This window comes from Ovis aries, chromosome 19 (genome assembly GCF_016772045.2).
Source record: "Ovis aries strain OAR_USU_Benz2616 breed Rambouillet chromosome 19, ARS-UI_Ramb_v3.0, whole genome shotgun sequence".
Classification (NCBI taxonomy): Eukaryota; Metazoa; Chordata; class Mammalia; order Artiodactyla; family Bovidae; genus Ovis; species Ovis aries.
The window spans coordinates 52,597,823-52,625,545 of NC_056072.1; the positions used below are offsets into that span (position 1 = coordinate 52,597,823).

Here is a 27,723-nt window from a genome sequence, read left to right on the forward strand (position 1 = left end):
CATGGTGTGAACCACCTAAAAGATGAACATAGCCCTGTCCTGGGGGAGTCCACTCTGAGGGGTAAGCACAGCCCTGGCATGGGGTGGAAAAGCTTCCCCAGCCTGTGGGAAGAAGCTTCCCCTGTTCTAGAGGAAATCTGAGGGGAGGCTCCACTCTGTGCTGGGGGGTACCCCATCTGAAGGGAAACACGGTTCTGTCCTAGAGGTACCCAGTGTGAGTGTTTCGGGGTGAGGAGGCCTGGTGGACTGTACTTCAGAAGCCTCCTGAGGAATCTGGGCTGGAAGATGGGGCCCTGAGGCCCAGCCAGCTTGGGGGTGAGGGACTCTGCCTGTGGGGTGGGTGGGGTGAGTTGCCCTGAAGGCCTAGTGATTTGGAGGTCCCATGGCTAAGCCCTGGAAGTACTGGGGGGCATCATAATCCCCAGTCATCCCCATCATAATCCTCTGGGGATGGGGGTGGGAATGGGGCTTCTGTCCTGCTTAGGTCTCCTTCCCCCAGCCAGTAGCTCATCCAGGGCCCTTCCTAACAGTAGTACCTCTCACCCCTATCCCCAGCCCCCCGCAAGGCAACCTCTCCCCTGACCGCTGTGTAACCTCCTTGGGCCTGGAGCACGTTGCTCAGACCTTGCTGCTCTCCCTTCAGATCGTCCAGTGGCTCCCAGCATTCATAGGAACCCTTGATGCTCAGCCTGGTGACTCAGTGGCCTTCAGGTCCTGCCCTGTGCCTCTCACACCATTCCAAGCAGATGGCACTCCATGGGTGCACCAGGCCTTTGGACAGTTGCTTGCCCTTCCCTTCCATCTAGGCGGCCAAGCCGGCTGGACCTGAGGCCGCTCAGAGCACAGTGCCCGCCACCTCAAGAGAGTTTCTGGTTGTAGCCTCATGACCTCTTTCCTAGCCCTTGATGGTGGGGCAAAGCAGAAGTGGGGATAAGAGACAGGGAGCACTCCCCAGTTGCCGAGTCCATGGAGAAGAACAAAAGTTGGAGCTGGAGATGAGAGAAAGGGTGGGCTAGGCAGGGGCACCAGCTCATGCACAGACCCAGAGGCAGGGCCGTCTTCAGGTCTGAGCAAGCAGCTTGCTCAGAACACGGGGTGGAGATGCAGTCGGGTCATTTCTCAGATTCAGGCCGAGCAGAGCCTGTGCCATTCTGGAGTCCCCGACGGGGCGGGTGGCAGGGGCTGAGGGGGCAATGTGTTGGGTGGGTGGGTGTCGGGTGGGGATGCTAATAACCCCGCTGGATCCATGGTGAGTGGATGTGTGGAGTCTCGCAGACAACCACCTGGACGCCCACCCCAGCCAGCCTCTGGGCTCAGAGCCCTGGCTCCCCCAACAGTTCCTGCACCAGAGCAGGGACCCCAGCCCGCTTTTCACCCGATGGCCTTGGCACTGCTCCTGCACCCTCTGTCTTGTGGCCAGAGGGGTGTCAGGTCCAGGGTCAGGGCTGGGGGTCACATTTGGAGGGTTCCCTGCATGCTTCAGCCTCCAAAGGGCATAGTGTGGCCACTAGACTGGCAGAAGGGGGCCCTGAAGCAAGGTCCAAGGCTTGGGGACGTGGCCAGGGACCCAAGGGGTCTTCTGTCGTGCAGCATGACAGAGACTGGGGGCCAGAGCTTCTCTAGGCTTAGACAGTGGCCTCTCCTGGGCCCCTTCTGGCCCCTGCGCCCTGACACACCAGGGGCTGGCCCATGGTTCCCAAACCCTGCCCCTGAGATGAGACCAAGAACTCCCCCATGGCTCCCAGCCCCTCCTGTCACACCATTCCAAGCAGATGGCACTCCATGGCCACTCCAGGCCTTTGGACAGTTGCTTGTCCTTCCGTTCCATCTAGACGGCCAAGCCGGCTGGACCTGAGGCCTCTCAGAGCACAGGGCCCGCCACCTCAGAGAGAGGTGCAATGAGAACCCAGTTCAGACCTCAGGAAGCCAGACACTGTTTCCTTTTCCCTTTTCTTCTTTTTTTTTTTTTTTTTCCTTTTTGTCCTCCCAGCCCCAGCCCTGAGTGGGCAACTGTCCAACAACCCGTCTCTTGGTCCGCCTGTCCACCCTCACGTCCACAGGTCCAACCCTCGGGTCCCTGATCACATAACTGTCTCCCACTCCTCCTGCAGCAGGACAGGTGGCCTCTCTGGCGCACAGGCCTCCTCATCCAGCCCCGAGCAGGAGCCGTTGAGGAATCCATCTTCCTTAGGAGCAGCCACGGCAGGTGGTGTGGCCTGGAGAGCTGGGGACCCTGACTTGGTGTGGCTGGGCAGCGGGGGGTGGCCATTGGTGGTAGCCGCAGGCAGCAGGCGGGGGCTGAGGGGCAGGCCAAGTCCCGTGCGGGGCCCTACGTTGGTCACACTCGTGTGAGACACCATCGGACCGTAGCTGTAGCTGCTGCTCCCGCTGCGTGCCTTGCGCTTGAAGTCCAGTGCCAGTGTCCAGCGGCTCCAGGATTTCTTGATCTCAGCCTGTACCTGGGGTGGCAGTAGGAGGGCAGGCAGTCAGGTGTGCCCCAAGCCCTTCTGCCACATGTCCCCAACCCCAGCAGTGCCCGCATCCCTGCCCCTAACAACGCTCAGCACTATTACTGGAAAATTTCAAGGCCAAGAAAAATCCCGTCATTCTCAGAACATGGTGCCTGGCGGCAGGCAATTGACACACCCAGAATGTAGAAGGCTCAAATGACCCCAAGGGTGGCTGAGTGTTCAAACTGGATGGCAGACAATTCAACCGTGGGGTTGAGAAAACGCTTGGCTGTGCCCACACATCCTGAGCCTGAATCATCTGGAAAGACTTTTCTCTGCCTTCAGAATGTCCTCTGGGATGTTCTGGGAGGAACAAATTGAGAACCAGGCAGGAGAATGAAGGGACAGGACTTGGGTAGCCCCTGGCACTCCTTTTTTTATTCTTTAACTTTTTTTTAGTTTTTAGATTTTTGGGCACACCACACACCTTAGTTCCCCAACCAGTCATCGAACCCAAGCCCCCTGCAGTGGAAGCGCAGAATCCTAACCCCTGGACCACCAGGGAGTTCCCCCCACCCCACCCTACCCCCGGCCCCTGGAACTCCTGCGGCCTCCCCATCTTGCCCCAGTCTGGCCCACCGCTTACCTCACCATTGCAGAAACAGTATATGATGGCAACAAAAAATCCCTGTGGAGAAAGAGTCTTGGGTCAGGGCCCAGAGAGGCATCCGGAGAGGGTGGGAGCAGCTTCCCCCGCCCCACCCGTCCCTCCTGCCCTCAGACAGGGCTGCCCACCTGGAAGGAGTTGAAGAGCATCTCGTAATGCATCTGGACTTGCCAGAGAGTCCCTGAGACCTCGGTGTACGGCGTGGCCATGAAGACGATGTAGTGGACGCCAAAGAGCGGCATGAGCACCAGTGTGGATTTGAGCAGCTTCCTGGGCCAGTGGGGCAGGCAGGTCAGGGTGGAGTCACTTCGGCCTCAGCAGGCACTGTGCACCTCGACCTGCCAGCCCCAGGCTCTAGAAGCCACTAAAAGGCCCGGAGCTCTGGCAGTTCACCTAAGCCAGTGACACTTCGCTGTCTCAGCAAAGTGTGAATAGGGCCCCTTGGTTCTGAGGTGTCCCAGAGTGGACCATAAGTTCTGTCGTCCTGTCCCTGCACCTGCTGGCCCCTCTGCTGGCGCTCCCCTCACTTATCCCATTGACCCTCCTCAGGTTTCAGCCAAACTTCCACCTTCTCAAGCCCACCCATTGCCCATCTGCCTCTCAGACTCCCTGTGACCGGCTCTCTGAGGAGAGGTCTGGGTTTGTCCTGCCTTCACGGACCCCAGCTCTAGTGCAGGGGCCTGGCACCATGTGGCCCAGGCTGGCTTAGGGGGTGCTCCCAGAAGCCAGGCAAGATCCCACCATGGCCGGCAGGGCCAGCCAGGGAGTCAGGAGCTGAGCCCTTCCTTGAGACAGGCTCATCCCTGGGGCCTCTGCCTGCTTTTGAAATGTGGTGCTGGGCTCCAGTGACCCCTGGGGTCTGAGGCATCTACGCACAGCGGACGTGGCTCACCGGTACTGCTGCCGCGTATCACACCGGCCAGCGTTGGTCTCCCGCAGCTTGGTGGCGAGAACCCGCACGATGTTGATGAAGAGGATGAAGTTGAGCTGTGGGAGTGAGGCAGGGCTGCATGCGTCTTGAGGCCGCAGCCCCAGCAGGGAGGGCGGGGACTCTGGGACCCACAGCCCCGCCCAGGCTCTGCTCTGCTTAAGCGTGTCTCCAGGTGGCTCGTGAGGTCCTTGGTTCCCCATGTGGACTGGGGTGGGGGTCAGCTGCCTCTCTAGCCCTGTGGCTCTAACCTTGGGGTCCAGGGGAGCCCCTATAGTTCCCCGTCAGGGGCTGATCATCAGGACCCAGGGTCCACACTCCCACCCGGCCCTGAGGCCCCCTGCTCACCACAATGGAGGCCAGGATGGGCACCTGGATGATCCACTTCTTGTTCCCAGAGCTGAGATCCCAGCACCTAAGAAGGCCGAGGCTGTCAGTCCCCACACTCCCCACAAGGAGGCTCCAGGGGAAGTCGGTTCTGACACATGCACTCCCCCACCCCAGAGCATAGGAAGGGGAGTGGGGATGTGCTCGGGCCCGAGGCCACCCACAGAGCCCCTTCTGCAGTGGCGTCTGGTGACCCTGAGTGGGCACCCAGCTTGAAGCTGGGCTAAAAACTCCTGAAACCGGGGCCGCTAAGGGCCAGGGGACAAGAGGTGCCCCCTCATATGTTCTACGGAGAAAGAGGGTAGCAGGGGTGTCTCTGGCCTGTGGCCCAGCCTCCTGCTCCCTTCTCCACCTGGACCTACCCGGTGTTGGCCAGGGTAGCTCTCACACCGACCCACACAGCCACGAAGATGGCAGGCAGACCTGTGGGCAGAGCGAGACAGAGTGTGAGGGGCTCTAGCTGCTGCCCACTTCTGTGCCACTCCCCTCACCCCTGGTGACCCCGGCTTAGCCCCCCACTGTCCCTGACCTCCCCCCGCTCACCCTGGGCAAATGGGCTGCTTGGTGACACAGCCCTGCTTTTACATGTGCTGCCCTGCGGTCCCTACAGCCTCCCCTCAGGGCTCCAGCCCCCAGGACCCAGTTCAGCCCTCTGCCCTCATCGTGGTTCTGTATCTTGTACCACACACATGCACTCCTGATGGGCACTCGGTGAAATAAGGGATCACTAATTTATCCACACCCAGTCCATTCTGCCCTAAAGGGTGCTGTTCTGGGCTGGGGGCTCCCTATGGAGGGGAGCTTACAATCAGGGGTTTTCTGTTCCAGAATCCCCCCTGCTTTGAAAAGTCCCCATGGATGAGGCTGGATAATGTGAGGGTTGTTGAGCCAGGAGCTACAGAGGAGTCTCAGTGTGCCTAAGCCTGAGCCAGTTCAAATGGTACGTGGTACCTCTGAGTGAGTTTTGCTCTAGGAAAGAGCCTCATTCCCCACTCTCCACCCCCTCCCACTTCATTCTAGGTCTGGCATACCCTTGGGAGGGGCAGGGCATGACCTGGGTTTGTGCAAGGAAAAGAGCTGTGATGTCCCTGTGCCACAAAGTTCTGTCTGTTCCCTTATCTGTGTGCAGACATCCTCTACCCCAGAGCCTGCATCAGCCTGCAATTCTGGGCTTGCCACGGGTGAGGTCAAGGTCAGAGTGTCCACCAAGGAGCTAGGAGGCTAGGATTATCGATCTGAGGGCCTTGAGGTGCTGAACACGGAGAGGGCTCCACCCACCCAGCCTGCCCCTCTGCAGTCTGGCCAGTTGCCCCGGAGCCCGGCCAAGCTCTGGAGCTGCCAACAATAATGGACAATTATCAGTAACTCAATCCTGGAGCCCGTCGGAGAGGAGGGCAGAGCCCCAGCAACCCATTCTGCAGAGGGGCTGTCGAAGCCCAGAGGATGCTACAGAGCCAGGGCCTCCAGTTCTGGGCCACGGACCCTGTGCACGGGGGTGGCAGAGGCCTGCATAGCTCCATGCAGCATGGGGAGTGGTGGAGAAACAGGACTCGGGGTGGAGGGGGGTGTTCCGGATGCCAGCTCCAGTACTGGTGATACAGTGATAAGCATAGCTGCTTTCCAACTCCAGCCCCACGCTGATCTCTGACCCAAGGTCCACTCTGATCCTGAGTGGAGTCTTGACCTGAGAATTGCCTGCCCTTCCCTCTTCTGGCCTGAGCCTCAACTCCAGGTGAACCTGCCTCCAGGACAACCCCAACTTCAGGCTGAGCCAACCCCAAGTGAACCTCTGGCCAAGCCCTGTTCCCTGAGCCTGGGGGGTCAGCCTGTGGGGCATCTACTGCCCCACATCCAGCACAGGATGTGCCGTGTGGGTGCCTTCCCCTCAGTGTCCCCTCAGGGTCCTCTCTGACCCTGCCGTCCATGGTCCCACCCTGCCCACGTGCCTGCGTACCCCAGCCGAAGACTGTGAAGCCCCAGAGGTACTTCTTCTCTGAGAAGAAGGCCATGAAGATGAGGCTATGCAGATACAGCCCCTCCACCAGAATCCAGTAGTAGTTGGTGGCCAGGAAGTAAAGGAAGAAGGTCACAGCCACCCGGCAGCCCACCTAGGAGACCAGCTGGTGTTAGCCAGAGCGCAGGGCCTGCATCTGGGGAGGGCTGGGAGGGACTGAGGGCAGACAGTGGTAGGGGATGCTGGTAAGATCGGACAAGCTCTACTAAGGGCAGGGGCTGAGGAGTGTGTGCTGCAAAGATAGGAGGACACTCAGGACAGTGGTGGGGACGCGGGGATCATGGAGAAGAGGTGGGGTGGTTGGGGGCCTGGGCTGAGGCAGGAGAGTTGATGAAAGTGCACGCCGGGCGGGGAGGGGATTCGCAAAGCCCTAGGCAACAGGGGATGGAAGGATGCAAAGGGTGGATGTGAGCGGCCCGGAGCGCGCGCGTGGTCGCAGGAGACAGGTGAGGGTGCGTGGGGCTCCCGCGAAGCGGGCGGTGGCGAGGGGCCCAGGGCGGGCAGGCGCGGGCCGCCGGAGCGGGGCACTCACGTAGCCGGCGGCGGCGGCGGGTGGCGGCGGTGCCTGGGCGATGGCGCGCAGCTCTTCCTCGGTGAGGCGCTCGGCCTCGTCGAGGGCGGTGCCCGAGTAGAGAACCGCGTCCTTGACGAAGATGCTCACGGCGCGAAGCATGAAGGACAGGAACAGGTGCATGTGGATGTAGTTGCGTGTGCAGTGCAGCCTCCTGCAGGGCACGCGACGGCACGGTGGGCGGGGGGCACGCGGCGCGCGCTGGGCGGGCGGGGGGCGCAGGGAGGCAGAGGGAGGCCCCGTTCTTCGGCCCCACCCAGCCATGCCCCTGACCACGCCCACTGCCTCCCTCGGCCCCGCCCACGTCCCCCTCCCCACTGGCCCCCGCCCCACTCCTCGCCCCGCCCACCTAAAGTAGGCCAGGATGAGGACCGCCACGGTGAGAGATGCCAGCGAGACGGAGTAGCCCACGGTGTAGATCATGCCCAGGCGGTCAAACACCTCCTGCGCAGGTGGGGAGTTACCGTCAGAGCCCTGGGACTCGGGTGAACACCAGGTTAAGGGTCGGAGAGCGCAGGTACGTTTGCTGGAGGAGTCAGGACTAGGTCAGAGGTCACCGGGGGTGGTAGTGATGGGGCAGCCTGATCCGGGTCAGGTGAGGGGGGCGGGGGGGGGGCCGGGGGGGCGGGGTGGGGAAGGCTCGCACCCGTTCGCGCGTCTCATTGGTCAGGAACTTGAGGCACTCGCTGTAGTTGGCCCACGTGCGGTTGTGCCCAGGCACCAGCTCCCAGCTGCCATTGCGGTCACAGCGGCGGTAGGCATGGCCTGCAGGTCCGCAGGGGGAGGTCAGGGCAGTGAGGTCTGGAACCCCTGAGCTTCAAGTCCTGACGGTGACCGCGGTCCCCCACCCTACTCCAGACTGCCTTACCTTTGTGATTGAAGTCATAAATGTAGTCGGGACAGGGCATGGCCACCACCTCCCCTGGAGCCCCCAGCGGCCAGCACAGGATGTGGTCCCACTCCGGCAGGCAGGGGCGCCCTGTGCCCACAGAGACAGACAGAAAAAGGTGGAGGACACCTGTCCAGATCCACAGTTAGTAACCCAGAGGAATAAACACACCTGTGCTGGCTCCTACAGGGTGCACCCCAAGACTGGAGAACTCAGGCTTGGAGCATTCTGGAGAGAATGTATTGAGCCCTTACTCCCGACTGCGCCCTGCACCCCCTGGCCTCATAGATTCACTACAGCCCCTCCTTGTGGGTGTTGGCAATGGCCCCATTTTCTAGATTGGCTAGCAGAGGCCAAGAGAGGCGAGTGATTTGCCAAGGTCATACAGCCCAGGGCCCTGCCCTCCTCAAGTTCTCAGCCCCTGGCCAGGCCTCCCTCTTTTCTCTCTGTTCTTGGTCCCACCTTCCAGGTGTCCCTGGAGAAGGGCAAGTTCCCAGAGTAACTCTCCTTCAGCTGAGAATGCTTCCAGCGTGATCCATGCCCAAGGACCATGGACTGGAGGCAGGAACTCTCGTCTCCAGTGCCAGCTGGACTCCTGAAGAACTGCCCACCTCATGCAGGTGTCCGCCTTCTTTGCACTTCAGTTCCTTCACTGGGGAATCAGGATTGATACGCACTTCCGCCACTACCCGAGACCCACCCTGAGCACCTGCTCTCAGACTCTGGTGTCCACTCATGGAGGGACATATTATCCCCCAAATCTATAAGTGCTAATTGTGGGATTCAAGGCAGGGCGACACATCCCACTTTGGGGCTCCAGCCTCACAGCAGACGCTAAGTGACCTTGGAAAGACTCCAGCCTCCGAATTTTCCACTTCCCACCCCCAGCTCCCTTCTCTCCCCCTGCAGGGCTCCAACCACAGGACTCTCCAGCCACCCTGGAAGGTTGCCTTGACGGCTAGACCCACCCTGGCTTGGTGAAAGGCTCTCTGTCCTGGGCACCATATTCCCAGCCCCGCCTGGCCAGGCCTACAATTCCCTCTGATCCCTGGGGAGCCACAGGGTGACCACAGCCTCCCAGATGTGGCCCATCTGGAATCTGCTGCCCACCCAGCCGGTTCAAACCGGCCCTGTGGCTGCAGCCTGGGTTCCACGTTTGTCTCTCCTTACCTCCCCCAGGGACAATGCAGCCCGCATATCCCTCCCTCTCTTCTCTTCTGCCCTCCTCCTCCTCCCCCTGTCTGGCCCCACCCCTTCATAGCCACCTTCCTGTCCTGCCCCCCCTCTCCTTACCACCCCACTATGTGTCTTGATGCACCTCCTTTGACATATTGAGTCCCCGTCCTGGTGCCTCTTGGCCCCCTCTGTCTCCCTCTGCCTCTCTGTCTCCATGTCTCTCCCAGCCTCTCCCTGCTCCTCTCTTTCCCAGATTCTCTGTCATTTCTCTCCATGGGAGGGGCCATAACCCAGGGTCTACCCCTGAGGTGTGTGGGTCAAGTTCTCTGCCCACCTCTAGGGGTCCAAGTCCATCCAGCTTGCCTGCCCCCTCCACTCCATCTCCTCCCAGCACCTCCCTTCCTCCAAGAGCTGAGGAGCGTGACGTCACATGGAAGTGGCAGAGCCATGGGGCAAGTGGGTCCAAGTTGGTCTCAGATGGTTGCATCGAAGCACAGACGTACCTCGGGGCCTGCTGCCAGTAGGCACCTCCTTGTCCTCCTCGGACTCAGGGTGGAGCTTCCCAGATGCCTTCTCTTTCTTGGGCTTCCCTGATGTGGACGCAGATGCCCATCCTTTGTCTGATTCCATTATGTCGGCTGGAGAAATCAGGGCAGTTATGGCTGTCAACAGTGCTGCTATGCAGGAGACCCAGGGTCCCCTCCTGCCTCGGAGACTCCCCCTCCACACAGTGAGGGTTGTCCCTTTCCCTGCTGACACCCAGCCTGACGACAGGTAGAGATGTGCTTTACAAACAGCAAAGTGCCTGCCAGGTACAGAAGAAATCAGGAGGCATGCAGACTGTCAACAAGGGGCTCAAAGAGGAGCGAACGCCATTCAGGTGTGGGATCAACTAGTGGTTTGAGCAGTAAATGCGGGCAGAAGTGTCTGATTCAGCAGTTGTAGCCAAAGCCCACCAGGGGGCGTATGGCAAAAGCAGACCGTGGTGGTTATGTCAGCAGAGGTTAGAGAGCAAAAATGAAGTCCGGCCAGAGCACCCCGTAGGTCTAGAAGTTGGTGGTATGAAAGACAAGAGCAAGAGTGTGCAGTTGTCAGGAGAGGGCCAATGAGCTCACCTACCCCATCCCCTGCCCTGGGATGCCTGAATAAGGGGTTCACAGCTTCCACAAGGGACCCTGGAGCCTCTCCATCTCAGATGGGACCTGGCCTTTCCCTCTCTTAGAAGTCTGAGGTCTCTCTTCCTCGCTGAAAAGTCTTCCTCCTTATGTGACCTTCAGCTGCAGCCTCCTGGCCCTCCCATGTTGGGTTTTGTGACAACAATGGGATGCTAACTGCAGACACCCTGGGCTGAAACAGAATGGCTGTGCCCATTTTCCCACCTGAACCTGAGAGCATCAGTAGGGTGGGGGTAGCAAGATGTGATGGAGTGAGAAGGGAAGGCCTCCATGGTTGAACAGAGACAGCAGAGGGAGGTGCCTCCAGGCTTCCACAACCAGAAAGAGGGCTGGGTTCAGACCCTCCCAGCCCCTGATGTGACTGGGGCGGGGGACCAGGGAGCCACTGGTGGGGCCAGTGTGGGCAGGACTCTGACAGCAGAGACCATGTGAGTCCCTGTGAGTGGAAGCAGGGGCTGTGGGCTCCAGGGGATGTCACTGTGCGCTTGTGTCTGGGGTGTACATCACCACCCTCTCCCAGGGGGCTGAGGGCCAGTGCCCACCACTCATGTGGGGTCTGGATCTCTTCCAGGTCGAGGGGATTAATCAAATAGAAGTCAGAGGCCGCGCTGGTTGCTCATGAAGCCCCATTTCCGCTTCCAGGAAATGGACTCAAGGAAGAGACCATCTTGAGACTGGGGTGGGAGCTATGAGGTCAGGTGACTACCTCTCCCAGCTTGACCGTGGCCGGGGTTCCCTGGAGATGCTGTGTTGGTAGGAGGGAGCGTTCTTACCCCTTCAGGAGCCTTCTACTGGACAGTGACCATGACCGACATGGATACCCATCCGTATTCCTCTATTCTCCTTCCTTTCCAGCCCCATTCTGAGCCTGGACACCCTGCCTTGCCCTGTGCCCAGGGGCCTCTTTCAAAGACGTATTCATGCTTCTGGATGGCACTGGGTACTGCTTCCTCCTCTAGGAGGCAGTCCCGGCCCACTCTGGTGCTCCTGCTCCTGGTGGGCCTCACCACATCTACGCATCAGAGATGGTTCGGACTGTAGCTGCCTTCATGCCCTCCTATCCCAGCCCTGGGAGGGGAGGCTGAGGGCATCTCTGAACCTGCTGACTTTCAACTCACCTGACTCACCCCACTTTTGGTCCTCACTGTGGCCTGGCCCCCTTTACCTGGGCCCGCCCTCCCTTGGTGCCACCTGCCTTTGCCTCCTGGGCTCCCACCTTCTTCTGGCCCCTCTGTGTCTCCTGCCCTTGCCCCCCTAGACCTTCCTTCAGCCCCGCCCCCACCTGGCCTCTGCAGGACTTCTTTGAGCCGCTTCTCACATTGGGCCTGGGCGCGGTGCAGCAGGAAGATCTGCTCCTCTTTGGTCATGACGTCATCTGCATCCACCTACCGAGCAGAAGGTCAGATTGCAGGCAATACTTCCCCACCGAGTGCTGGACGCCACAACTATCCCAGCCTCCTTGAGGGATGCCCCCCAACACACACACACACACACACACACACACACACACACACACACACACACGCGCGCGCGCGCGCGCGCGCATGTGGGAAATCCGCCTTATGTAGCTCCATTTTACAGACAGGCAGCCTTGGCTTCAGGGGAACGGCCTGACCTGCCTGACCTACCAGAGGGAAAAAAGGGGAAGGAAGGGGGGGCTGTCCCCGACTTGTCCGATAGTAATCCCACAGAAAGCAGCTTCTGATAGTCGCTGTCCAGTCTGTTCCCCAAGGGGGCGTGGGAAAGGGATGGAATGTCCCAGGATGGATGCTCACCGGATCTTGCCGTCTGTTGGGGACCCTGGGTAGGGAGGGGGTGGGTAAGGGTGGCGAACTCTGGGGAAACAAACGGGGGGCCTGGATTCCTGCAAGTCCTAGTGCCCCTGGGACCTTAGGAGTCACCGATTTCCATCCTGGCCCTCTCCCCAGTCAGTGCTTTCCCCGTGAATGGGTGAATGGCATGAATGGCGAGTGCCTCGGCCCCTCCCACCCTTGAGGTCCCAGGAGGGAGGGGATGGAGAAACTGCTGGCAAGTGGCTGGGTTGGGCGGGGCACTCGCGTGCAGGCTGTGTGTGGGAGTCACCCACATCCATCGCTTATCTGGAAGCTTTCCTCCATCCCTGTAGGCCCTGTGTTCTGGTGATGTGGACAGACCTTGGTTCCTGCTCTCCCCTCGGCCCGGGATGTCCTTCCTTCCTTTCCTTCCAACACTGCACACCCTGGGTACTGGCTGCCACCCGCTAGGTTCACTGGCAGTGTTTTAAGGACGGAAACAGGAACATCATGGCAGGGGAGAGTGGGGGCGGGACTCACTCTGAGCCTGTTTCCCTGACGTAGGGTTGGGAGTCAGAGGTTAAAGGCAGCATCCTGCCCCGGGAACAACTCAGTGTGCCCCGCCCCGCCACTGCTATGAGGGACCACAAGAGGTTAATACATCCCCTCAGGTCCCACCCACCTTCACCTTCCAAGACAGGACCGCGTCCCTGCAGAGCCGCAGAACTGGGGGAAGTGTCCCATGAGACTACTCAGACCCAGAGCTGGGCTGTGACCCCTCAGACTCCACAAGGCAGAGCCTGGTTCTCTTAGACCTTCAGCGGGCGGAGCTGCATCCATTCAGACATCCCCCGGCAGGGCCGGGTCCCTCCAGTCTGCGCGGAGCTTTGCAGGGCGGGAGAGCCCAGAGGAGGCGGGGGAGGGAGGCGGCGGCCTGGGAAGGGGCGGGTACCCGCGCTAGGGGGCGGGCCGGCTGGCCGGGCGGGTCAGGGAGCCCGCTGCAGGGAGAAGTTAATTGACCGAGTCTCTTGGTGGCAGCAGCAAGGGCTTCTAGAGCCAAGGAGTCTCCAATTGGCTCGGTCGGACGTGGGTTCTGCTGGTTTCAGTTAGCGGAGGCGCGTGCGCGTCTTCGCGCGTGCGCGTGCGTGGCTGCACAGCCTTAAGTGGCCGCGCACACGCCGTCTGGCGATGTGTGCACTTGTGTGTGCCCCTGTCTCTGTGAATTCTCACGTGGGGATCTCCAGCGTGCACATTTGGGACGTGAGCCTGAGGTGTCTGTGAAGGTGTTTCTGGGCAAAGGTCCGCGTGTGCGTGTCTGCGAGTGTGTGATAACGGTTGCTTATTAGCCTGCATGCCTGTGGGTATCCGTGCTTCTGCGCGCATATCACTGGCATCTGAATTGGACCCCGAGATCTCAGCTGGACCCAGTGCCCAGGAAGGGCTGGAGAGATTCTCACGTGTTTGCTGCTGGCCCCTGCAGCTTCTCTCATTTTCCCCACCTCCAGCTATGACTGAGCAGACTAGGGCAGAAGTGGCCCTGAGAACTGGGGTTTGAGGGAGGCAACTCCGGTCTGCCTTAATCCAGGAAGCTCCCAGACTAACCTGAGGTTCTCTCTGTGTCTCTGGCATTGGGGACCCAGGCTGCTAAGGAGTCTGAGCCCATCTCCACGACAGCACCCTTTCACCACCATTTCCGTTATTGCGACTGGCACTCTGTCAGCTAGCACCATCATCACGTTGACCACCAACACCAACTCAGCCACCCCCCACCAGCACCAACACCACCACCAGCAGCAGCACCATCACCACCAGCAGCACTAACCACTATTAACACTGGCATAGCCACCATCAGCACCGTGACAACTGGTGGAACATCATGACCATCCCCACCACCAGTGCCTTCTCCCCCAGCACAGTGACCACCACGACCGTCACCACCACCTCCAGCACCATAGCCACCAAAGGCAACATGAGCACCATCCTTGCCACCAGCCCCATAGCCACTGTCAGCGCCATCTTTCCTGTATCTTAGTCTTACTCCCTCAGCCCCCTTCCCCACCACCCCTTCTCCTGTCCACCTTTATCTCTTTCAAGACGAAGATACTCACCATACTTTTTTTTTTTTTCCTAGCTGACAGAAACCTTCCGAGTGGCTGACAGACTTCCACCAGTCCCCAAAGCCTGGCACACCGGCCCTCTCCACAGACAGACTAGCCCACTGATGTGACTGAGTGTCACAGCTGGTGCCCTGGACTAAAGACAGGCAGGCAGTTGTGGGTTGAAAACTGCCCATTTGGCAGACTGACAGACAGGCAGGTGTGCAGCTGGGCGAGGACCAGGAGCTCACTCCTTACCCTCTCACAGGCCCAACGCATCTGCTCAGCCTCTAACTACTGCACTCTCTCTGTGGCCAAGAGGAGGCCCATTCTCTGCCCAGAACTCTCATTTCCCGGTGGGTCTGGGAATGCCCAGGAATGGGGAGGGTATGTGCTTCAGGCATCAGATAGCCCCCAGATTCCTCCACCCACAGGGTCAGGGGCATCATCTCTGGCCTCTCTAAACTGTATGACCCATTTGTCTGTCACCCAATCACAGCAGAACTGCCACTGCAGCAAGAAGAATTCACGTCAGTCAAGAAAGCACTTTCAGGACTTCCCAGGGGGTCCAGTGGCTAAGACTCTGCTCCCAATGCAGAGGATCTGGGTTCGACCCCCGGTTGGGGAACTAGATCCCACAGGGCACAACTAAAAGATCCTGCATGCCACTACTAAGACCTCATGCAGCCATATATATATACACACGTAAGCGCACACACACATATAAGCACTTTCCCAAGGAACAGAGGGCAGCCCTACACCAAGTGCCTCCCCACTCGCTTTAGAGCACAGCACCCCTGCCTGGGATGCCACCACGTCTCCCTGCACCTGCACCCTCTCATCTAAGGAGATTCTGCCACCAGCACTGGAGCGTGAATCCCACCTCCACCACCAACTGGCTTTGTATCTTTGGTACAGTTGTTTAACCCCTGTGCCTTAGCTTTCCACCTGTAAAATCAGAACAATAAGAGGGCTGTTTGGGGGACTTCCCTGGTGGTCCACTGGTTAAGACTCTGCACTCCCGCTGCAGGGGGCATGGGTGCGATCCCTGGTTGGGGGACTAAGGTTCCACATGCTGTGCAGCACTACCAAGGATAAAAATAAATAACAGGGCTGCTGTGAGAGTTAAACGAGGCACTGCATGAAAAGCGCTCCACCTTCATGGAACTTCATGGAGGTGGAGCCCATGGAAAGCTGTAGGCTACCACTGCTACCAGGTCAGGTGCACCACCAAGTCGTGGCTTTCCGAGTGCGCTTATGGACCCCTGGGCTGCAGGACACCATGGGTACCCCCAGGCTGGGGACCCAGAGAGACACGGGAGATTGAGTAGATGACCGAGTCCAGGGGGCCACAGTGAGGGGCACGGGCCGGGGATGGATGGGGTTCCAGGGAGGATTGGGAGGGGGGAGTACAGGACAGCCTGCAGGGTGAGGTGTACTTGGCAAGCTTTGGGGGTGAAAGGCATTCCAACAACTCCAGATGTGGATTTCTTGATTCACCCTGGACTCACTGCCAGACCCCCCACACTTGGGCTTAAGGGGCAGGAGGGCTGCCTCCTCTGCTTCTGCCCTGAGTGAGGAGGTCGTATCTCCTGGGACAGATGCAGAAAATGCTGATAGCTCTGATTCTCCTCCTGGCCTGGCCACGCCCTCCGCTGCGCAGTCCTCAACCAGCCCCTTTCCCCCTGCAGAGTTCAGGTCTCCTCGGCCTGGCTCCTGTTAAGGAGGACTCAGACTTACATCATTTTAGATCCAGAGAGTCTGTGCATCTTGGGTCTCACTGGTGAGGACTGAGGGGCCGGGGGCTGCATCATGGCCAAGGGTCAGTTAATCCATATGCACCACTAACAGGGTCACTGAGCCCTGGTGACAGGTGTCCCGAATCCGGCTTCCTCCCACCCCCCTCCTAGGGTCTTAGGTTAGGGCTGACTTCCCCTGACCTGACCACTGTAGAGCTTGGCTGCAGCACTCTCCTCATGTTCAACGATCCCACATGGACCCTTCCTGGGTGCACACATGTGCATGATCTGCCGTTTGTGAATAGGCAGGGAGAGAGGTGGCCTGGGAGCCCAGAGTTGGTATCTATGGGGCTCCAGGCAGGGTGCAGAGCGGGGCTGAAAGCCAGTATGTTATTTACAAACATAGAAGCTGCTGTCTCAGGGAGAGAGTAATGTGTGGTCAAGAAGCCCGGATGTGTTTCTCATTTCCTGAGTTCAGAAGCTCACAGGGAGAGAAAAGCCATCTGCTCAGTACCCCTCCCGCCGAGGGGTGGGGGCAAACAGCTCCTTCTAACTCGGCTCCCGGGGTGACCTCACGGAGGATGGTACTGGAGCTGGGGAAGCAGGAATGGTGGCAATAGGGCTGGACAGACAGACGGTGGCAGACAGTGGGGCGATGTGGAGGCCGGTGATGGCAATGGTGTGATGGTGCGGAGTGGTGGAGAGCCAGCTCCATGCCCCTGACCAAATGAGGGCTGCTCCTCGTCTCTTAACTGCCAAATTCCACACATTTGCTGTCTGTGATCCCAGACATGCCTACAATCCTCCTCCTCCAGGCAAAATGAAGGAGGAAATACAAGGGATCCTTCTTCAGCTGCTGACACCCCTGTCTCTGGGAGAGAGGCTCCTGATACTGATGGTATCTGCCTCAGGATGACCTTTTGGGTTATCTCATCCATCTCTCTGCCTAGGGTCAGCCTGGTCCCCTGGGGGGTCAGGCAGCTGCTGGCTTCTTGATCACCTCCAGAGAAAGCAGATCTACCTGCTATTCATCACTGGGTGTGGCCAGTGTCTCCCACGCCATGACAGCCCCTCTGCAGGCTGGCACCCACCACTGCCCCTGGACCTTTAACCACCTCTCCTCCACCTTCCATCACATCTCCGTCTTACAAACGCCGCCACTGAGGCTGAGAGCACAGTTAGAAAGAAGAGGGCCAGGAACGGAGCCAAGGTCTGCTTGAACCAAAGCAGCAGCAACTCCAGAGGATGGGAAAGAAAGGAGGGGATGCCCCACCACATGGATCCGCTAGAGTCAGCCTCAATACCAGTTTTCCTCAGAGCCTTTCTGGATTGCATCTTTCACTGTGTCAAGCAAGAGCCTCTTTGCAGAGCATCTAGAGCAGCTTCCACAGAGGTAATTTGGGGATGCAGATAGATGTGGAGGTGGTCAGATAGTGATAGTGTTTATTGGTGATGGCAGCTTCTGCTCAGCTCTGCCTGGGCAGAGGACAGCTGCTCACTCACACATTAGGAGGAAGGGGAGTTGGCACCTCCAGAAAAGCCACAAGGAGAAAACCTTGGCTAACAGGAGACCCCCTGGTGACCTCCTGGCCTTCCTGCACCTCTTCTCCAGGTTCCACTCCTGGGACCTGTGCTGGCACCCCTCGATGTCTCCCATGCCAGCTGGCTGGGGATTGCTCCCTGCCCCTTGCTGCCCTCCGTCTGTCTGGCTGGCCGGAGCAGGCTGGGACGGGTTCCCTGCCGGGGACACTCCTGCCCCGCCACGCCACCGCTGACAAGTGCTGACTTTTCCTCCCCCTCGCCTGGCCTTCCTGAACAGGCTGCCTGTGTTCGGGGCTGGGAGGGGCTGGGGGGAGGCACTGTGACGCCTCTCATCCTGGCCAACGTGGACGCCTTCAGGGCAGGCAGCGGGATGGAGCCTGGGGTGGCAGAGTTGGCTGCTAGGACCCGGTGGATCTTCACAAGCAGCCTCTACCTGGCCTGGGGCAGCGAGGCCCAAAAGGATGGTATGAACTAGCCTAACCATAAGGTGGTCAGCAAGACAGAATCCTTCCAAGTCTTACCTCTGCACAAGGCAGGTTCCAGAGCTGGGGGTTCCGAAAGGTTTGGGGGTTTCTGATGTCTCTGAGAATCCGAGCAAAACTGCACCCTCTCCCAGCCGCACTGTATTTTGCAGACCATTTCTGGCGTCTGCAAACCCCCCACCCCACCCTTTCTTTTTCCTGGGGACTTTCTGAAAGAGCTGCCTTCCTGATGTGGTGGCCGGACAAGGGAGTGTCCCCAGAAGGCCCACAACAGGAATCTGGGGGAGGCCTCTTGACGCCTCATTAAAACATTCCGAAGAAAACCCAAATTCCCGGGAGGGTTCAGCCCCCTCCTCCTTCTCTGTCCACAGGCGCTCCCAGAGCTGCGGGTGGAGGGGTGGGGGTGTTTAAGGGCAGGTGATATAAAAAGCTTCAGCAAATCAATACCAAAAAAAAAAGACAAATAACCCATAGAAAGAGGGGTAATGGCTCTGAGCAAGCTCTTAGAAGATGGGCCATAAACCAACATACAAGTCCAGAGGCTCACTGGTCATTAGCAAATTAACGTGACAAGAGACATTATTTCTAGTGTCATTCTCATTAAAATGACAAGAGACACCAGGCAAACGTGAGGAAAAGAATCTTCAGACCATCCCTTGAAACGGAGAGTATGCGTTAGAGGCCTGCTGGTCACTCCTAGGGCCGGAGTATAAACCCGCAGGGGCGTTTTAGAGGGCCGTTTGGCCATGTCTCTTGAAGTAAAAAAAAATACGCATGTTCTCAGACCCAGCAATGACAGGATCTAGAAATATCCTACAGGGAAATGGTTACACAAGGACACAGGAGGGCATTTCAAGGGGCTTCCCTGCCGCCATCTGAAATCCTCTCTCTCTCTCACACACACACACTTGAAAATTATGCAGAAACAATCTAAATGTACATTTCAAGGGACTGCTAATGAATCTCAGGCTTTGGAAATACTACACGGCATTAAAAAAGACAGGTTTATATTTACTGACATGAAGATCTCCAAGATACACCTTTAAGTAGAAAAATGCATATGGCAGAGCCCTTATCTACAAACTGCCATCATTTATTAAAAAACAAACAGAAAATGACAGACTAAAACTATCTACTTTGTATGGACACCAAAAGGACCTTTTTGGAGAAAAAGCTCTAGGAGAACATCTCCCACCCAGACTGCTTTTTCAAAAAAGCTTTTTCTCTAGAACGGAGAATGGGGTTTGGGAGGAATCAAGGTTAACGTCTCTTTAATCTCTATTACTTGAATCTTCTATAAGAAAGAACATATTCAAGTATAGTTCTGAAATTAAAATAAGAAAATAAAAGTAAAATAGCCAAAGGATTCTACTAGAAAGAAAGAAGAAAGAAAAGGAGGAAAAAGGAAATCAGAGGGAGATATAGGGGTCTCCTGCCAGCAGAAGCCCTCACCCTACTTTGGAGGAAGAAGCTCAGTGCAGATGTCTGAAGACCTGAGTTGAAATCCAACCTGGGGAACAGACTCACTGTGTGACCCTCAGGGCCTTTTCCCATAAAATGGGTGGATGAACAGATGGAATGAGAAAAGACTTGTGGTGGTTTCTAGCTCAGAATCCGGGGACAGCCACTGTTCAATACACAGTCAGTTCCTACCCGTCTGTAAAAGTGAGCCCCTTTGGCTAGCTGACCTTGGAGCATGCTGGGAGTGCTTCCGTGGAGTCCCACCCACTGTGGCCGCTCCTGAGTCTGACCCTGAGGTCATATCTCTACACTCTAAGCCTGCCCCTCCCAACCCCACAATGCCGACCTTCGGCCGCTCCCACTCAGTTTCTCCTTCACAATGTGCATGCCAAGGGTGTCCTCAGGATGAGGCATCCCCGAGGACAAGACCACCCCGTCCCTGCTCCCCCACTCAAAATCTGCCGGCCCATCTCTTCCTCCAAACGTCACCCCACCTGACCCTCAACCTTACAGCTACTCTTCTCTGGCACAGAAAAGATGGAAGACACAAGAGGGACCAGCTGAGTCTGGCCACAGCCAGTGTCCTTCCACTGGGAGACCTCTTGGTCCTGCAACTGTGAGGTCCCTGGACTGGGGCCAACTGGGTGGTCAGTATGTCGGTTTGGTGATGGGACGCTATCTGCTGAGGATGAAGCGATATCCACTGGGTGTAGGAGAGGATGTAGGCAGACTGAGTTTCTTGCTGGCTCCAGCTGAGCCCAGGGGGCCCACAGGCTGTTGGGGCAACCCTCAGGCCATATCCTCTATCCCCAGAGCCAGGGGAGGTTCAATGTACTCATGTCCTGTGTGTCAGCCACAGATGTTCCAATAAGGTCCCAGGGCAGACCCAGCCCTGGCATCCTTTCTCTTTCCCTACCCTCAGCCGTGGGCCAGGGCTAAGCCAGGCAAATTCTTTGCATGTGCCTCAGCTTCCCTGGAAAACAGTGTGGGTCCCCGTGGGTCCCTGATAGAGGCACAGGGCTTGACCATGGTGGACACGCAACAGATAATGGTCGTTATTGGTTGTGTGACGGTCAGCTAAAGGAGACAAAAATAGAACCCTTTCTCAGAGGGTTGTTGCAAAGACTGAACTAGCTAATATTGTAAAGTGCTTAGAACAGTGTTTGGTAAGTAGACAGCAGTACAGAAGCATTTATTAAATAAAAACAAGAAAAAAAAAAACAGACTTGGGTGCAAGTGTGATCACAAATATACAACACATACGTATGCACAACCATGCTCCTGCAAGTCACGTGCAGACCCACAGCCTCAGACACACGTGAACTCACACAAGGAATCGGACACTCACACTCACACAGACCCAGAGAATACCAAACTCCGAGTCCCACTGTGCCCCTCTTGGAGACACAGATATACTCTTAGGTCACCCACGCCCATGACTCCGTCTATTCCTCAACAGTCGCTTGCACACACGCACGTCCACAGACCACGCTGGCTGGCTCTGCACGGTGGCTATGCTCACCACCTTGGAAGGGGCCCCGGGAAAGGTGACCCTGGCCCGAGGGGAGGCTGGGAAATAGCTCTGGACCCTGGCGTTCACCAGGGTTTTGCAGCACGCCTGCACAGGGTGCTGATCACCTCTGGACCTCGGTTTCCTCATCGACAAATCCTTGTATGCGGCGATGTCTTTGGCTGTGGGGTGCCATGCTGTGTGGGCATGGACAACAGTGAATGGGATGTGCCAGAGCCAACAGAGAAAAGGAGAGCTGCGGATCAGGGAATTCTTAGGCAAATGTTTCTTTCTTGGTGTCTTTTTACAGATAGGGAAACTGAGGTGGGGACAAGGACAGCACAAGGTTACACAGGCTCTGGCAGAACTGGAGGAATCTAAGAGCTCCCGCCTTCCCACCTGGGGCTTCCTCTGGACAGGGAGCCGGGCAGGAGGGGGCCGCCTGCCTGTCTCTCTAGAAGGCAAATACCTGCACCTGGGAGGTGAGGGGGAGCAACTGGGGCCTTGAAGTCAGACGCACAGGCGGACAGTCTCCTCAGCAATGGCTGGTCCCCCGAGACAGGGCTGCTGTGGGATCCGACTGACGCCCCAGGAAATGATCCCAGACCTAGCCCAGAATGAGGAGGGTACTCACGCTTCGTGCCTCCAGCCCTCAGCCCCTGCCAGTCTTTTCCTATTTTTATTTGCTATTCTTGGTCTGTCTACTCCTCCTGCCCTGGGGAGCTCTCACTCCCATCCTCTTTGTCTCTGTCTCTGTCTTCTCTCTGTCTAACCTCATCTCCTATTCTGTCGCTTCTTCTCCCCCTGGTCCCCTGTTGGCCTCTGCTCTCAGGAGGGTACAACGTGGGTCCCCTCACACACCCGATCAAGTTTCTCTTGTGGGAGTGTTTTGGAAGGTCAGTCTCCTTCAGGGGACCTCCATCCCTCCTCCATATACCACACCATACCTGCCTCCCTGGGCAGACATCTTCCAATCTGGGTGAAGCTGGACATGAGTGCAAGCATGGGTGTGTGTGTGTGCAATGGTGCAAACTGGAGGGGGTCCCTGAACCCTACCCCCTGACCTCAGACCAACAGCCCTGTGTCCCAGATTGCAAACAAAACTTGCAGAAAACACAGGCCCCCAGAGCAAAGTCTGTGGGATCCTATCTCAGGGCCAAAGCCCCGTCTTCTGCTAGATCACACTGTCATTTTCAAGGGAGACACAGAGCAGAGATGCTCTCAGAAGCAGAAGACAGGAGAATCCCAAACACAGATTTCCAAACCTGGGACCCCAACCCCAGGCTTCAGAAATAAGGAAACCTTATAGGCATCTGCACCCCAGAGTCCAGACATCCCAGAGACAGCAGGCACCAAGGATCCCGGGCTGGAGGGGACCCCCACCCAAAGTTCAGATTACTGGGGAGAACTCAAGCCTCTGAGCCCTGGGCACACATCCCTCCTCCGGGGAACCCATAGCAAGCCCGAAACCTGTCCGGGAGTGTGAGCGGGTGACTTACCAGCGCGTATGCGGAGCTGAGCACCGGGCAGCAGAGCAAGAGCGCCAGGCCGGGCGCGATCCGGGCGGCCCCCATCGCCACCGCCTAGGGCCCCGTCCCTCGGGGCAGCCGCCGCCGCCGGCCCTAGTGGTGGTGGTGGTGGTGGGGTACAGAGCTGCGTCAGGCCGGGCTGCCCCGCCCACGCCACGGCCTAGGGGACCCCGGAGGCCCGGCGGCCCGAGGCCCCGGGGCCCGGCGCGGGGCCCATGCGCGGAGGGCTAGCGAGCGAGCGCAAAGGAGAGAGAGAGAGGGAGGGAGGAAGGGAGGCAGCCGGGGGCCGGGCGGGCGGCGGGCGGGCGCCGAGAGCTGCGGAGCTGCCCGTCTGCCTCCGAGCGGAGAAATCACATCCATATGGCCGGGCCCCCCGCCCCCGGCCCGCCCCCCGCCCCCCCCCCCCCACCGCGCGCCGCCTTTTCTTTTTTTTTTTTTCTTTTGGGGAACTGGGAGCTGTGGCTTTGCCCCCACGCCCAGTGGGGGAGGGGTCGGGGGAGGGGTTGGGGTCGCGGTCTGCGGGGGGCCAACGGGACTGTTATTTTTAGCTCCGCCGCTAGCGCAAGTCGGGGGGCGGGGCGGGGCGAGGGGCGCGTTTTGCGCAGCTCCGGGCGTGCAGCTTGGGTACTCAAGCCCAACTTTGCAACGACGCTGAGCCCTTCGAGGATCAGGCCGCCAGCTCCTCGCCCCTCGGCCCCCTCAACCCCATCCCCTCGGCGGCGGGCTCTGGCAACTCCCTCTCCATCCTCGGCCGGAGCCCCGCCTGCTCCCGCGCCGCTAGAGCGCGCCTGCGGCCGGGACGCTCGGTCTGTCTGCCTGTCTGTCAGTCCGTCTCTAGCTCCCCCGGCCTTGGCCTCCGTTCCTCCAGCAGCCCCGAGCTCCGTTTCGGTCACTCCCTCGCTCCTTCCTTCCCCTCCCCCTTTTCTCTCTACGAAAACATTTGCAAGTTTCCAAAAAAGCCACGGAGCCGAGCGGCGCGGGGCTGACGGCTCCACGGGGCTCGGAAGAGGCGCCGCTGACCCCGAGACAAACCAGCCCGCCCGCCCGCCCTGGTCGGGCCGGGAGTCACCCTCCCCACCTCCACCCCCCTCCCCTCGCTGCTGGCCCCCAACCCCGACTTACTCCGAGCGCGCCGCCGCGGCCCCCGCCTAGCCATGGGTGTCGGGGATCCCCCGACAGCCTCCCCAGGACAGCGCCCCGTCCGCGGCCCCGGGGGGACTTCATGGAGCTCTCGGGATCCCCCCCTGGCCGGCCTGGCCTCCAGCGCCCCCCGCCCGGCCGCCGCTCCGAGCCGCCGCCCGCCGCGCGAGTCCCTCGCCTCGGCGTCTGCCGCTCCCCCTCCCCCCGCGGCCCGGGCGCCTCTTCCCTCCCCCGCGCCCTCCCTGGGCCTCTCCGCCCCCCGCTCCCCTCCGCCGTCTCCGACGCGGGTGTGCAGAGCGGCGGAGCGGAGCCCGCGGCCCCTGCTCCGGGACGATTCCCTAGAGGCCGCGGCCAGGGGTCGCACAGCGGCGGGATGTGAGTGTGCAGGGGACGGGGCCGGGAGCTCTGACATCGGGGCCCGAGAACGTGGCGCGAGCCGCTGCCGCCGCTTCATTTCCCTCTCCGGGAAGGCACAGACGTTATTTATTTTTTTTCTGATCGTCCGGCCCGGGCCGGTGAATAGCGGCCCTCAGCCGCGCAAACAGGCCCTCTTCACGGGCGGAACCCCGCGGGCCCCCGGCTGCAGCGCTGTCTGTCCGCCCGCGGGACTCCCGCTCAGGCTGGACCGGGATCCCCGGGGAGGCTGCTCGGCCGCCAGCCCCTGAGCCTGGCTCCGCCGCCGCCGCCGCCCTCCCGCCCGCCCCGCCCTCGCCTGGACCCCCAGCCTCAGGCAGCTCCCGAGTGGGTCGGTGTGCTGTACCCTAGGCCCGCCCCCGTCCCTGCCCGCGTCTCTGGCCTCACACCCCTCTCCTTCCCTCCCCAGTCTCTCTCCCGGGTCCGGGTCTCTCCGAATCTCTACCCATCCAGACGCCGGCCGGGCCTCTGTAGCTCCGCCCCTGACTCCACCCCGGGGCGGCTAGAGGCTGCAAGACCCTAGACTCAGCTGAGCCCCCCACCGTGAGGTTCCGCCTCTCCCTTCCACCCTTTCACACCCCCCAAAACTCTTGGCCGGCTCTGACGCACTGGGGACCCTCGACTTGGGAAAAGGGCGGGAGGAGGCTTTGGGGGCGGGGGCCGGGTGGGGGCCGGGCTTATGAGCACCCTCCCCGCCCCGGAGAGGAGTGCTCAGAGGAGGGAGCCTTGGACCCTAAACCTAGGACCTCGAAGTATATGGTGGGGAAGCTGAGGTTCAGGGAAGGCCGGGGATGCCTGAAGCAGAGGGCTTTAGGTATCTTCAGGAGGAAGCTAATGTGACTGTCGTGACCCTAAGTGGCAACCCCAGCTCACCCACTTACCAGTTGTGTAATCCTGGACACGACGACTCTCCTGCTGTCTGAGCCTCAGTTTCCTCATCTGTAAAATGGGAAGCTGACCAGCTGATTCAAAGGGCACTTTTGACTTTACTGTTTTAGTGCCTTGGAGGGTGGGTATCTTGGGTTTCCCAGAGACCCGTGGACTCTGAGGGCTCCCCAGGCTCAGCCTGTGGAAATTGAGCTCCTCAGGGCCCTCAAACAGCCCCCATGTCTCCGGGTTGGCCCCTTTCTTCAAGATGAATGAGTGCACAAGCCCTAAGTCCACTGGAATCCAGTTGCAGCCAACTTTCCTGGCAACCCATCCCTGTGCCTGCTCAAATCCCCCCATCTCCCAGACTGTACCCACAGCAGTCTCCTTCACATTTCTATGGCCATACTCTCTTCCATGCCCACTACCCTGAAGTTTCTCATCCTGGTGTTTAAGGACTGTCCTGTTGGAGGCAGTTTCCTCCAAAGGCGACTCTCTAGTTCACTAGACTCCTGGCCCTCTTTCTGTGTTCACTCCCCTGCGTTTGCCTTTGTAGTTTCCTCTTCCAGGATCATACTTCTTTGCCTGACATAAAGGACATCTCTGTCTCCTTGCATCTCCATCTTTTCTGCTATTGGGGAGGGTGAAGCCGCTCAGATTTGGGGGCTGCTCGCTGTGATGAATGGGCTCTTCTGGAACAGGAACAGAGAGGCTCAGGTGCCCAGAGCAGGCACCTCAGGAACACTCCAGAGAAGCTTTATGTCTCTGTTTCTAAGCAATTCAATTCCAAGTTTTATGATTGGATGACCCACAGCCCTTGATGATAGGAAAAGAACATTCATGGAGGGATTGGAGGCACTGAGGGGTAGAGCTAGCGGCTGACGCAGGGGGTCCTTCTCAGATCTGACACCATCAACCTTGAGATTGAGAAACAGTATTTTTGCTTGAGAGGACCAGGATGGGCTATGGATAGGGCTGCAGAGAAGGATCTAATGGGCTGTGGGCCCCATAAGGGTGTTTCCTTAGCTATAACTCATGTGCCTCAGTCCAGACTTCTGCTGGACATTCCATCACTGTGGGTGGGGCCTCTGACCCCCTAAATCAGCCCCAGGCCTCTGGTTAAAGTGCCACCATGGGGTTGGGGGGGTGTCACACATTAACTGGTAGCACCCCAGTGCCTGGCAGAGCACAGCCCACCCTTTTTGACAGGCAAGCCCCAGGGCCCCAGGGTCAGTTTCAGGTCAGTTTCAATGGTGTCTGGAAAGGCCCGGTTGGGGGTGGTGAGTGGGAATAAGTCCCCATAGGGACGCCCCTCTTTGACCCCCAGGCTGGGGCCTAGGAGGAGGGGCTAAGGCCTGCTGGAGCTCAGAACTGGAGCAGGGGCCGGACTCTGGTTCAGCAGCCCTGGGCTGACAGGCCTCTGCTGCCGTCACTGCCACCATGAGTAGGGCTCTGGCCAAGGTACACAGACCCTGGGGCCAGAGTGGGCACCAGACTCAAACAGGAAAAACAAAGGCTCTCTGAGACCTCTGCAGCCTGGCCTCACTCCCTCAGAAAACCCCTTGCCCTAGCCTGGAGGCTATCTGGGAGAATTAGCCCACAGACAGCAAACCCCCACCCCCATCTTTCCTCAACCCTGGCCCCAAAGTCAGCCTGAATCCCAACCTCAGCCCTGACCCTAGAGTTAGCTTAACCCCCATGCCTTACCCCTGCATCCTTATCCCAGTCTGATCTCTAACCCCTGATTGAACCCTGACCCCAAGCTGAGCCTCCACCAGGCCTCAATCCCAGACCTCTTTCCAGGTTCCTAGGCCCCTCTGGAAGCTGTTCAACGCAAGGGGCTGGCTGAGGAGGGGATGGCCAGGCCATAAGTGAGCCGAGGTGCCACTTTTACAGCCATTTCGGCTGCTCATAAACACCCCCCACCCGGATGAGTCACTGGAGGCTCCCAGGCAGCTGGTTGGGCAGCCCCCTCCCCTTGCAGCAGAAGGCCTGGCTTTCTCACTTCTCAGGGAGGTGAATGGCAGGAAGCTGGGACACAGGGGGCTGGGCTGCCCCGTCCCAAGCAGAGAACGCTCCTGGAGCAGGGGCAGGCGGCTGTAGTTGTGGGAGTTCTGTCCCTTCTGGTCACATGATCACAGCCCCCTGCTGCAGTAACACCAGATCCATTAGTATCTCCTAGTAGGCATACCTTTTCTGTCCCGCGGGCACAGGGACACACACACTAACCAAACGAGGTGCCCCGAGTCTCTCCTCTTCCAGCTACACTCAAGTCCCAGGGCTCCCCTGGACCCCACTCACCTGGAACCCACAAGACCGTCCAAGTAGGGCCTGGAGCCACAGAGCAGACTCAAATTGGCCATGGGAAGGCCATGGATAGCCCTGAGCAGCTTCTGCGGTTCAGGCCTAAGCAAGGATGTTGCTGTCCGGGACAGGAAAAGGCCTGAGTCAGAGCTTTCACTTGAAAAAAAAAAAATTAATTATTTTTTTACCAAACTCTGCACTAGCCCAGGACTTTGTCCCAGACCCCTGGTCAAGGAGCAGAGGCAGGTCCAAGCAAATCAGTGTTCAGGTGTCCTGGGCTGGGCCTCTCTGCTACTGTCCCTCTCTGCTACTGTCCCTGGGTTTGCCTGCCAGGTGCCCAGGCCAGTTCAGCCCTTCAGGTGTGTCTGTGCCTCAGTGGTCTTCTCCTTGCCCTGCCAAGCCTTCCTCTGACTAGTTGTCCTTCTGTCTGCTCCTGTGTACCCCCTGCCTGCCCCTTCCAGCATTTTCTGCATCTCAGAAATTTCAGGCCTCCATGAAATATGAGCACAACCCCTATGAGTGACTTCATTCAAGTTTTGGACACCTGGAGAAATCAGATGATGGCCCAGAGTAGTTCAAACCCAGGCCACAAGCAGGAAAACTGAGGCTG

General features: G+C 58.9%; 1 protein-coding gene across 8 annotated transcripts; it reads right to left on the reverse strand.

The window, feature by feature from the left end:
• Positions 1–1,941: 1,941 nt before the first annotated feature.
• PTH1R (parathyroid hormone 1 receptor) lies at positions 1,942–27,259 on the reverse strand. Of its 8 annotated transcripts, none has more exons than XM_027957725.3 (16): positions 27,111–27,259; positions 24,824–24,881; positions 22,359–22,481; positions 11,540–11,642; positions 9,586–9,720; positions 7,886–7,996; positions 7,664–7,782; positions 7,367–7,461; positions 6,979–7,171; positions 6,387–6,540; positions 4,795–4,855; positions 4,394–4,460; positions 4,010–4,104; positions 3,246–3,387; positions 3,097–3,138; positions 1,942–2,459 (listed from the first exon to the last, which is right to left on the reverse strand). In XM_027957725.3, the coding sequence occupies exons 3-16, from the start codon at positions 22,431–22,433 to the stop codon at positions 2,082–2,084; spliced, it is 1,770 nt and encodes a 589-aa protein (XP_027813526.1). In that variant the 5' UTR covers positions 22,434–22,481; positions 24,824–24,881; positions 27,111–27,259; the 3' UTR covers positions 1,942–2,081. The 8 variants fall into 8 exon arrangements, with proteins under 8 accessions (XP_027813526.1, XP_042092294.1, XP_060258908.1 ...); XM_042236360.2 differs by having other exon boundaries at positions 7,886–8,035; XM_060402925.1 differs by lacking the exon at positions 24,824–24,881 and having other exon boundaries at positions 7,886–8,035.
• Between the last annotated feature and the right edge of the window lie 464 nt (positions 27,260–27,723).